The sequence below is a fragment of the Callorhinchus milii genome, unplaced genomic scaffold (assembly GCF_018977255.1).
Source record: "Callorhinchus milii isolate IMCB2004 unplaced genomic scaffold, IMCB_Cmil_1.0 Scaffold1, whole genome shotgun sequence".
NCBI classification, from domain to species: domain Eukaryota; kingdom Metazoa; phylum Chordata; class Chondrichthyes; order Chimaeriformes; family Callorhinchidae; genus Callorhinchus; species Callorhinchus milii.
In genome coordinates, this window is record NW_024704742.1 from 100,373,804 (window position 1) to 100,386,029 (window position 12,226).

Consider the following 12,226-nt stretch of genomic DNA (forward strand, 5'->3'; position numbering starts at 1 on the left):
GTGACTCTGGGAGACAGATGGACAACTCTTCAACCACAACAATACAGCTTCAACTTTATGTCACTTTTTTTTCCATAGTCTGCATCCATAAGTGATGTCTTTGCAAATGAAATGTAGAGGGGGTGCATACTCAATTAGGACAGTCAAAAGATACCGAAAATGTTGTTGTATTTTACAACGAATTTGAGACTCTTTAATTCAAAATGCAAAGTCTTGCTTTTCATATCACCATCTAGACAGTAAGGTTAGAAAAAAAGAAGAGGACAGTCCACGTCCCTCAAGTCATGCTAAAAAGGTGCAATAAAACAATGTGCATTCTCGGTCATGACTGCGGGCTGCTGAAGCCACAAATTAATATTTTTCTTGCTTTGGTATTAAATAACAATTAAAAGGCTCTTAGAAATGTAATATATTCTGGGCATAAGAATCTACGCAAGTTTCCAATTCTTTGTCCATTGAATGAGTTGTATCTCTAGTCATAAATAAATAATCTCTTTTTCTGCTCACTCTCTCTCTCTCTCTCAATTTCTTTCTCTCTCTCTCTCTCTCTCCCTCTTGCTCGCTCTCTTTCCCGTGCCAAGATCAATATCTTTTAACGTCTTACTTATTTTATTACCGCTTTTGGTTTTCTGGGACTGATTGAAAGTTGCTCAGAGGAAATCTTTGGTTTTGCTTAAGTGTCCATGACATTTAATCATGACTTTCCTTGCAGTTTAATTCCAGCCAGTCAATCAGTTAATCCACTTCAATTGATTCTGTGCTCTCTGTTATTGGCTTGCACTCGTTGGGCATCCGCTGGTGTCTGCTCAGCTGGGTGGCTTGTGTGAAGCTCCGATCGCACTTCTCGCACCTGTGGAGGCAATGAGAAAATTGAGACAGGGAGCTACAGTGAGGGCTGATGGGCATTTTCTCATCCCAACTAATCTGAACAGACACTTAAAAGTGGCTGCAGATTTTACAAGGCTCCCGGGGTCTAATTGGTGGCTACTTCCCAGCCTTGATGCATGTGACGGGACAAGGTCTGCTTGATTCAGAACAGAGGGATCTGTCAATAGGCAGAGAGGAAGGTGATTTCTCAAGAGATGCCTGTCCTGTTATGGCCCTGATCACTGTCAGTTCGAATAGATAAAGAACAAAAAGAGATTTTCAGGAGCATGCCATCAAAGGAGCATCCTGTCGGATACTCGAGAGCCCAAGGAGAAATTGATGACAGACTGAATCTCACCTTTCACTAATTCAGAAATCACATGGATGAGCTTTAAGTGGCACATTGGGCTCAGGAAAATGCTCTCAACACTTAAATACAGAGCAGAGCTTCTTGAAATTGGAACCACAACAAGCTCTCAGATGTGGCTGATTTACTTGTTGCTGAAGAAAATGTCATTTTTAAAATATTTTCTATTTTCTCGTCCTTTCTGGTTCAAACCCATCTATTTTTTCTTTTTTAAAAAAATCTAATTTTCACAGAAATTCTTTGACCATGTTGTGATCCACTCCTGTTTGAATGAACAGAGGTTATTGGTATGTAAGTAATATTAGAAGAGAATTTAAACAGATAACCAACTGTTCAAAGATTTAAGAAGCTGCATTTAATCATGACACAGATCTGTATAAAAAGGCCAATGCTATCAATATGAAAATAGATTATTGTTTAATAAGTGGATAAATACACATAGCACACATTAAAATCAAAGGAACCTACTTTTTATGGAAGGTAATTTATTTTCCTATTAAAGTAGTTTCCTTTTTAAAAAAAATTGTACTGCAATTCAAACCAGTTCCTAACAGGGTAGAAATGTGCCTTGGATTATGTGGAGGGCAGAAACTTACATTGAAGCTGGGCTTATGAATTATGTTTTATCTTATTTATCAATTGAAAGAGGGAAAAAAAGGAAAGAATATGGATTTTTATAGCACATTACCATGTCACAATGTCTCAATGTGCTTTACAATAATTATTATCAAATGTAGTGACTGTTTTGTAGGCAAAAACTGTATATTGAATGTCTATGATTCAGAGGAGTGAGTTAATGTTGTGGTACTTTTCAGTTTCTCTATATGTTTGTGTATAGACAATACAGTGGAATTTACATTTACATGGTCCCTTTCACATCGGGGGCACATCCCAAAGTATTTGACACTGCTGGCTGAGCACTCAAGCTGAGGGGATGGGAAAGAGAAAGATGATCAAAATTGTAGCCAAGGAAGTCTGTTTTGTAAAACTACTGTTTACATTATTATGTATCGTCTTTACCCATGGACACTGGGCTCAGGAACCAGCAGAGGTTGAACTTGTAAAGGCTGCGTCACCAGTCTCTGCCTAGCCACTTGCCCTCAATCCCTCCGCGTTGCCCCCTCTTTCCCCATCTTCAGGTCAGCCCGAAGACCTTCCTCTTCGATTGTGCTTATGGTGCCCTCACCCCACCCTCTGACTCGGCGTCAGGCTCTGCCGTTGTCAAGCATTCTGAGACCCTACCCTGTGTGAGGGGCGTTGCATAATAGCAAATTATTGTTGTTGTTGCTCATTTGCCTACATTTGAGTCTACACTCTCTGCTCAGCAGGAACTGGAGGTGAAGAGTGAAATCACCATCTATAGGAGAAAAAATCCACACATAGGTCTAGATTTACTTTATTTTTGTAGAATTTTAGGGCGTTCAGAATTTGGCAAATTTTTGAATTCAGTCTTAACTTTCAAATCAGTTTTCTGTAGATTTTAAAAGAACCGGCTTCAAAATTAAGGCCGTTTTTAACAATTTTTCAAATTCTAGATATTCTAAAATGCTCTGTAAATAGGGTAAATATGGACCATAGTGGAATTTCTTCCCAGCGATTCCTTATCTTCATAAGGATAAGAAAATTATTCTCGAGATGAGTAGCATTTAAAGTACAATTCAACAAGGAAACTTTTAATTAGGATTTTTACACAAAAAAATAAATCCTTATAGGGCACCTGAACCTCTAATCCTGATCTCAAACACAGCGTTTCAAGTATCTTCAACATGTGGACATTAAAGCATGGTTATAACTGTTATACTAGAGTTATTTATCACAACAATAACATTTCTGATCAGAAAAGTAATTGTGATTAAAAAGCTCTTTATATGGAAGTGCATTTGGTAAAGTGCTTCCCTTTCAGGGTAGGATCTTTTAAAAGATGCATTTGTAAACTGAGTCTCAAGCTCAATAAACAAGACACAGAAAAGTAACATTAAAGATAAGATTGAATTCAACAATTTTTAGATCCTCTGAAATGCTACGTAAATAAATATTGACTTTGTTAGAATCTGTACCCAATGACGGGCCTGAATACTGTATAAAGCATTGGGGTGAAAAAAGTGAAGTGTAAAGTGATAATTTAGCTTCTCAAATCTAAAAATATTGTAATTATGTCTTAAAAACAAAGTATAGACAAAGAAGCCACCAAGAACTCACTTTACAGACTAATGTGAGGTCAGGAACCTCGATGCAGAACCTCTCCTATTTCTGAAATATTAATGTAGGCAAGAAAATTTTCCATAGAATAAGACACCTGGAAATCTCTCAGTCTCATGCACTTCCTAGCATTGTGTCCCTGAATAAATGAGATACAGCCTGGTTATTTGTCTAAAGGGATATCATGGCCTGTAAATCTCTATCACAATGGGGCCACTGCCTTAGCCAAAAACACTATCAGATTGATTGGGAAGATATAAGAAAACTCAGTAAAGAGACTAATAAAAACGAGAGGTGATTTGTGAAAGCATGATGTAAGGAATTCACTAACAGGGCATCAAACAGGACAGAAACTTTGGACATGGCTCCTGGACATCTTTGATTCTTCAAGGCAAAAGTCTTTTACCAGGAAGGAATTTGTCAAAGCTACAAACGTTTGCCAAGTAACTTCAATATTTACAGAATTAAACCACATATTTGTTGTTTGTGGCCCCAAGGGAAAATTTAAAGGCATTTTCCTGTTTGCAGCACTAGCTTTGAACAAGCACTTTAGATCTCATTGTATTCCAATAAATCGTCATAGAATCCTGAATGTTATTAAGGGAGATATCTAACATCATTTGTCTCAGTGGCCCACATTACCATGTTTTATGCTTTGATGCTGCACTCATATTGCTGGGAGCAAAAATGTTTCATAGTGATGTGAAGCGGGAAGCCCAGTCCATATTGAATTGTTCAACAAAACTGAAGCCCTCCTCATTGGCTCCCGTCAGCACCTCTACACCTCAAGCACTGACTGCATCACCATCCAAGGATGCACATGCCACCTCACCAAGCTAGAGAGGAACCTTGGCATCTTGCTTGACCCTCAACTGTCCTTCCTACCCCACATTTGTGCCATGACCCGTTCTGCCTTCCCCCACCTCTGCAACATCGCCCGGCTCCGCCACTGTCTCACACTGCAGGCTACCAAGACCCTGATACACACTTTCATAACATCCAGGCTCAACTATGCGAACTCTCTGCTCGTTGGCCTCCCCAACTCCTCCCTCTATAGGCTGCAGATCTCCAGCACCAGACCACCAGAGGATGGGACCTTATCACCCCTATCCTTGCCCGACTCCACTGGCTTCCCATCACACGGAGGATACAGTTCAAGATCCTGATCCTCACCTTCAAAGCCTTCCATGGCCTTGCTCCTCACTACCTCTGCGACCTCCTAACCTCCTGTCAACCTGCCCGCTCCCTCTGCTCAGCGGGCTGTGGACTGCTTCACGTCCCCGTCCTTGCCCGCCCCACCATCAGTGGGCGGCGGGCCTTCTGTCACTCTGCCCCGACCCTCTGGAACTTTACCCCGCAGTCACTCCACTTCGCCCCCTCCCTTGCCTCTTTCAAGACTCGTCTCAACACCCTCCTCTTCGACTGTGCCTTCGATCACCCTCCTTGCAAACACTGATTGTCCAACAACTTGGGACATCCTCCCGACATGAAAGGCGCTATACAAATGTAATTTTGTTATTGTTTATAATAAATAGTAATCCTTGCATTTGATATAGCGCATTTTACGTCTTCTGGATGTCTCAAAGCACTTCACAGAATATACTGTAAAGTGAATTGACTGGATATTTGTGGGAGAAACGCGGCAGCCAATTGCGCAGTTGTGGATTGAGTGATCAAAGTATTATTATTTTTTCTTGAGAGATTATTATCAGACATGTGAAATAAGGAAACTTGCCCAAGGTTTTGCCCTGCCAGGAATCAAACCCAGGTCTCTAGCTTGCGAGGCAGGTGCTCTAACCACTGAGCTACAGAACTCCACTATATTAGCATTAGTTTACTATATAGTTTTAGTTTTTTGCTAATCAGCAGTCCAAGAGTGATCTGGATTCACACCACTGAGAATTGTGTCAGGGGAAGAAGTATCAGTCTCTGACATATTCTTAATCAGTACATTCAGAATATCTAAATTTAAAGCGCATGTTTGATCCCTGTATTTACAATTATCTTCAATTAAACGAAGTTGCAAGTTCTACCTATATAATAATCCTGGCATTTGATATAACGCCGTTCATAATTCAAAGTGATTTACTGCAAAGTGTATTGTTCATGTAATTTGGTGGCAAATACAGCAGCCAGTGTGCGTACAACAATGTCCCACAAACAGCCATGAAGCAAATGTACAATTTTATCTAAACATTTTGCTTATTGTTACTTAAAGAAACATGAATGATTTTTGTTTAAGTAATAATTTTATTGTTGGGTCAGGAGACTGAGAAACTCTCTTCTCTTTTTGAATAGTACCATGGGATTTTTAACATCCACCTGAATAGGCAGATGGCACTACAATTTAATGCACTTTCAATAATGTAAAGCTCTTCCAGTGCCTGGTATGGTTCTCTAATGTTGTTGAGAGTGTCTGCCTTGACTGTGAGTTGAAAGTTCCAATGTCTGGTTTGAACACACAGCCTTCTGACTCAGAGAGAAGATTGCTACCAACTGAGCCAGACTGATATCTAAGTTTTGCCTTGAAACAATTTTTTTCCAGTTTGGTTATTAAATGAGACTGTGGAGGGGACATTATTCCTGTAAAAGTTTCTGGTTTTACTTTAGCAAAACGACTGTCCTATCTTCTTTGTAGCTTTTGCTGGAAATAATTCGAAAAAGAAGTGATGAATATTGTGCCAAGAGTTCACCAGGGACTATATACTTTTGGTGCATGGTTTCAGTTCTGGTAAGACTGCTGTTACTCTCCATTTATATGAAGATGTTTCATTTTGACAGAAATATTCATCATTCGTGAGCAGCACACTTCAATTTGAAGAACTGCAAAAAACAACTTTCAAATTACGACTGAACTTAAGAATGTTCTAACAATCTGGTGATCTTATATTTTGAGATAATGGTCCTAAAACCATGTGAATGTTTGGGACACGGATAATAATTTGATGCAACATCTTGTCACATTGAAACATCTCAAAAGGCTTTGCAGTGTTCTCCGCAAAATGCAATAACTTTGTGAAAGGCGCTATACAAATGTAATTTTTTGTTGTTGTATCTATAATAATAATAATAATAATCCTTGCATTTGATATAGCGCTTTTCACGTCGGGAGGACGTCCCAAAGCGCTTCACAGAACATACTGTAAAGTGAATTGACTGTATATTTGTGGGCGAATGCGGCAGCCGATTGCGCACAGCAATGTCCCACAAACAGTCGTAGATTGAAAATGACCAATTTATTATTGTTTTGGGTTTTGGAGGGATTATTATTGGGATAAATAACAACAGAATTACATTTGTATAGCGCCTTTCATGTCCGGAGGACATCCCAAGGTAAATACAACAAGGTAAAGCATCTTGGGACGTCCTACTGATGTGAAAGGCATTATACGAATGTAATTTTGTTGTTGTTGTTGTTGATAACGTGGGAACCAATTTGCACACAGCAATTTCCCACAAACAGCCAGGAAGTGAATAACCAATTTAACACGTGAAGGCACGCACCACAGACAATGCAACACTCTCCCAGCACTGCATTGGAGTGTCAACCTGGAATATGAGCCCAGAGTCCCAATTAGGGCTTGAACCTACAACCTTCTGATTCAAGCGGCCAGAATGGAGCCAGACTGACACCTGGATGGACACGACAGTATGCAGAGAAAGGAAATTGCCCATTGTCAATGTGCTCCTTTTAATTACTACAAAATTGTGATCCAGTATCCCCAACATGACCTGTTTATAGTTCTGTCAGTGTTAACTAGGTTTATTGTTAAACCTTTTCTCCTTTCAGCTTTGAAAACAGGATCCCAAGTCCTTTAGTGACGTTTGATTTCCAGGTCAATCAGGTTGGTCTAAACCTCTCGCTTCGGGGAGTCAAACTGAAAGTAATACAATCCCTAGAAATCTAATGGAATTTGTCTGCTACCAAACTCTGTCTCCATTTTCACTCCATTTTCCGAGCACAGCAAAATTTGTTACCAGTTTGATTCAGAGTGAAAGGTGGAGCTAGCAATATAGTAAATAAAGTAAGTAGTTCAGGTAAAGCTAAAGGAGCTGAGGCCTGAATTATCTCATGATTTTAGCCATAAACATGCTGTTGTAAAATTTATAAGCTAGGAGAATTTGGGGGAATACAATCCAAATTTCTGTACCATTTTAATATTTTAACACAGTAGTCTTACAGCTTGTACCGTGAGAAACACTGGGCTTCTCTGAGGAGAACAGTGGCTAGATGGAAACTTAACTAAAACAATGAGCACTTATTGGGGAAAGAGAAATGGGAGAGAGTTAAAGTGCCCTGAAAGGCATTAAACATCGCTGACAGCTTAAACTGCTATAACCTTCTGCTGGCGATGTCCTGGACTGGATGGGAAAACAGCCCATTCATCTTCAAAACCATTCTGTGGTGGAGTAGATCTTGCTAAATAAAAAAACACCATCCCTGATACATCAAACAAACCTGTTCAATGAAAGTACCCAAGAGCATTGTTTCACATAAAGATTTCTGGTGTATTCATTAGTGCACATGTGCAGTCCTTTCCCCTCTCAGGAGTTTCTGAAGTGCTGATGACACATTAGTATAACCTGAGTGTTTATTTGAAAACTGATTAGATTCGGAAAGGCTGTTGTTTCGAACCGCTCTCCTCAATCAGGAGATGTTGCAATGTTGCAATCTGACTTGATTCTATTTTAATAATAGTGTTTCTGAAGCAAATGAATCGGCTCTGATCAAAAGACACGATACCAGAGGCAGCCTGGTGTAGATGTGTTGATCCTATGTGCATCATTCCTCCATGAAGTCAGTTTCCATTATGTGTGAGTGTTGGTGTTGGGGGGATTGGGGAGGATGAGGTTGATATTTTTCAGTCCTTGCAAGTTTCAATGCATGTCTTCCTAGTTGAATTCCACCCATTCCCCACCCCCTTCCCCTCTGCTACTCAGTCTTTTTCAGCCCAAGCACTGGTTTGTGGAGTAATGTTAGAAATGGAAGCCATTAAAAAGTCCATTGCCTTATCCCTCAGACAGAGGATCAGATTAAGAGTCCACCACCATACATGGGGAACAAGAGAGGGATGGCGAGGGATAATTTAAGAGATAAAAGTAATGAAAGTCTCTGTGATGTCAGGAATCTCTGATGATAATGGTGCTGCCGTTGATCAACATCAAAGGCGACAGTATACAAACACAAACTACCCTGACTTTTTATATCAGACTTCATTCTGAACGGTCCATTTTTATGAAGGGCCAAGTTTTTTTTTAAATTGTCTTTATAAATGTATGATGCGTTAATTGTGGACTGATGGTGCTAGTTGACACATTGTTGAAAAGAGTAACCATCTTATGTATTAATTATCAACATAAGTTCAAAATTACCTCCCTGTCTCTGTATTCTATATCTCTTTTGCATACTGTTAGAATTTATATTTTTTGTATAATGTTAAAATCATAATAGATATTGCGAACGGGTTAACTTTTAGATTAAGTATGAGCCAATCGGACACCCCCACGGGAACTCGTGGGCAGGACCGAAACTCATGATTACAAGGACAATATTTGTGCTGCTTGCACGTAAAGTTCAAGATTAGGTGAGTGTCTCAAGGACAATGTGGGTGCTAATGCATGTATGCCCCACAAAATGTTCACGTGAACCTAGTGTGACTTTAACCATGTGATCCAATGTCTGAATAATGATTAGACGTAAGTGAGCATAAAAGTCCATTCAACCCTTTGTTCGGGGGCTCTCCGAGACCAGGTCTCCACGACAATATCTACTGGTGATGGAAGACTGAAAGCTAGAAGGTAGCTGGCAGTGCTGGAAGACTGAAAGCTAGAAGGTATCTGACGGTGCTGGAAGACTGAAAGCTTGAACATTGAAGGAAGCCTCCGTAGTGAAGACCTGACGGAAGATTTATACCCCGGTAGTATTGTTGGTGAATCTACCAATCGTACTTGCTTGCCCACGCCCATCGGGAACTTGAACGGATCCTTGACTTTAATAAACACCACTCTGGTTGCAAACAGTAGCTGTGTTTGATTGAAACTCACGTTTTCTAAAACTGTGGAGTGTTTGTTAATCTCACTCTGCATCTAATAATAATAATAATCCTTGCATTTGATATAGAACTTTTCACGTCTTCTAGACGTCTCACAGCGCTTCACAGAATATATTGTAAAGTGAATTTACTGTATATTTGTGGGCAAATCGTGGCAGCCAATTACGCACAGCTGTGTCCCACAAACAGTCATGGATCGAAGTGACCAATTTTATTGTTTTTGTTTTCTGTTTTTTCTTGAGGAATTATTATCAGGTGTGGAATAAGGAAACTTGTCCAAGGTTTCGCCCTGCCAAGAATTGAACCCAGGTCTCTCGCTTGAAAGGCAAGTTCTCTAACAATGACACTATAGGCTCCACATCTACCCTTATATCCTTCTATATTCTCCTTAGGTAAATACTTATTCAATTTGTTTTCGAAGGTATTAATTGACACAACATGAACTACCTCTGGAGCATTACAGCAATAATTTCCATTTATGTAGCACCTTTCATCTCAGGAGGACATCTCAAAGTACGTCACAATAGTGACTGGGTGTCAGAGCAAGGTTGGGAGTGGGGGGAGAAACTGAGGGAGGGGGTGGGAAAGACTAGTTACAATACTATTTACGGGCTAAGACCAGTTAGAAAATCGGGCGTATTATGTCCAATGCTTTTGCATATGAGAGATATAAATGCAATAAACTTGGATGATAAGCAAATACAACTAGTCCGTCTGGGAAAGACTCCATCGTGGAGTCCTGTAGCTCAGTGGTTAGAGCACTCGCTTTGCAAGCGAGAGACCTGAGTTCAATTCCAGGCAGGGCGAAACCTTGGGCAAGTTTCTTTACTCCACACGCCTAATAATAATCCCTCCAAAACAAAAAAGACAATAATAAATTGGTCGTTTTCAATCTACGACTGTTTGTGGGACATTGCTGTGCGCAATTGGCTGCCGCGTTCGCCCACAAATATACAGTCAATTCACTTTACAGTGTGAAGCGCTTTGGGACGTCCTCCCGACATGAAAAGCGCTATATCAAATGCAAGGATTATTATTATTAATATTATTATTATTATTATACCTTACCAGTGGAAACAAGGCTGAATTGAAACTGAAGAGAAACCAACTTAAAATCTTGCAGCAAAAACAAATTTGTTCAGTTACATTGTTTTCCCTGCTGTCTCTCTCTGCTCACAAGTATATGTTTGAATTATCCTCTTCATGGCCCTCCCTTATCCCCAAACTCAGATCCCCACTACTTGCTTTAATGTATTCCCTACCCGTTATTTTCTTCTGCTCAACATCAGTTGAGCTAATTTCTGCTTACTTTGACTTTCCCTAAGAACTCAACACCCACAACAGCTTAACATGCCTTCCCCAGGCTGAGGTTGCTTTGCCCTGCCTTCACTTGCCTGGCCCAGCATCAGATCGCTCCTGCCAATTTCACTTGCCTCCCCGCAGCTCCCGATGGTTTCTCTTGCTTCCCTGTTGCCTCCTGCAAGTGAACAGCAACGACAAAGCAAAAGGGAGTAAAGAAATGAAATAAAAAAAGAGCAAAAGGAAAGTAACACAGAGAAACAAACGAGCAACAGAACTATTGGAAAAGCGAAAAGAAAATAGACAGCATGAGCGAAATAAGGCAAGGGAACAGAAGAAAAAGGCCCAATGAGAGAAAGAGTAAAGAAAACAAATAAGAAAAATGGCTATGCTCCCAAAGCATACAGTGAAAGAATTCTGACTCAGTAACCTCTTGACTGCAACTAAAAAAATGATGAGGAAATGCTTCTAGTCAGCCTTTAGAGGTAGTCTGGCACATCATGCTTAAAGGCCCTACAACTATTCACACAAGATATTTTAGTTGTTCAAAGTTATTTTAAGCACGTAGGAACAGGAGATCATTGAGTCCAACAACTGCAGATCTTTCAATGCCATTCCAAGCCTTTTTTTTGCCATATCCCTTGAAACCCTTATTTCCCTGGACTCCATCTCCCTTTTCAATATCACAATCTATGGAATCTATGGAAATCAGTGCTTTTTGCACTGTTACTGCTGTCTGCATGAAGAGATATCTTCCAATCTCACGTTTACTCCTGCTGATGGGAGTCAATCAGGAGGCCCCCCTGATTGACTCCCGTCAGGGCCTCATACCTCAGGCACTGACAACATCACCATCCAAGGATGCAGACTTGCATGATCGCTTTCGATCACTCTGCTTCCCCCACGCCCTCCACCCTCCCCAATCCCGACTTCCAGCTCGGGTCCAAAACACTGATTGTCCAGCGCTTTGGGACATCTTCCCGATGTGAAAGGCACTATACAAATGTTATTTTGTTGTTGTTGTACTCTGCTTTGTAATGTGGCACTGTTCAGTGCTTAGAATGATTTCATTTTGTTCATGTAATTAAATCCAGTGGGAAGTTGCACATGTTCTTATTCGTAATAATCTTTGCATTTGATACAGCCCTTATAATGTTAAAACATCTCAAAGCCCTTCACACGGTATTCTATGAAGTACAGTGACTATGTTCAGCGCCTTGGGACGTCTTCCTGACGTGAAAGGCGCTCTATAAATGGAATCTTATTGTTGTTGTTGTTGTATGTATTTGTATGCAAATGTTGGATTGTTGACAGGAAGAAACTCCCTTCTCTTTTCAAATGGTGTGATGAGATCTTTAGCATCCATTTGAATAGACAAACAGATCTCGCTTTATTGTCGCATCCAAAGACAACACCTCCAACAATGCAGCATTGCCCTTAC

General features: G+C 40.3%; 1 protein-coding gene across 1 annotated transcript in view; it reads right to left on the reverse strand.

Annotated features, from left to right (window-relative positions):
• Window positions 1-234: 234 nt before the first annotated feature.
• The window catches only part of prdm6 (PR domain containing 6), a 110,092-nt gene continuing 98,100 nt past the window's right edge, over window positions 235-12,226 (reverse strand). The window contains exon 7 of the mRNA XM_007899381.2: window positions 235-850. Coding sequence (XP_007897572.2) covers window positions 736-850 — 115 coding nt within the window. The 3' untranslated portion in view covers window positions 235-735. The remainder of the gene's footprint in view (window positions 851-12,226) is intronic.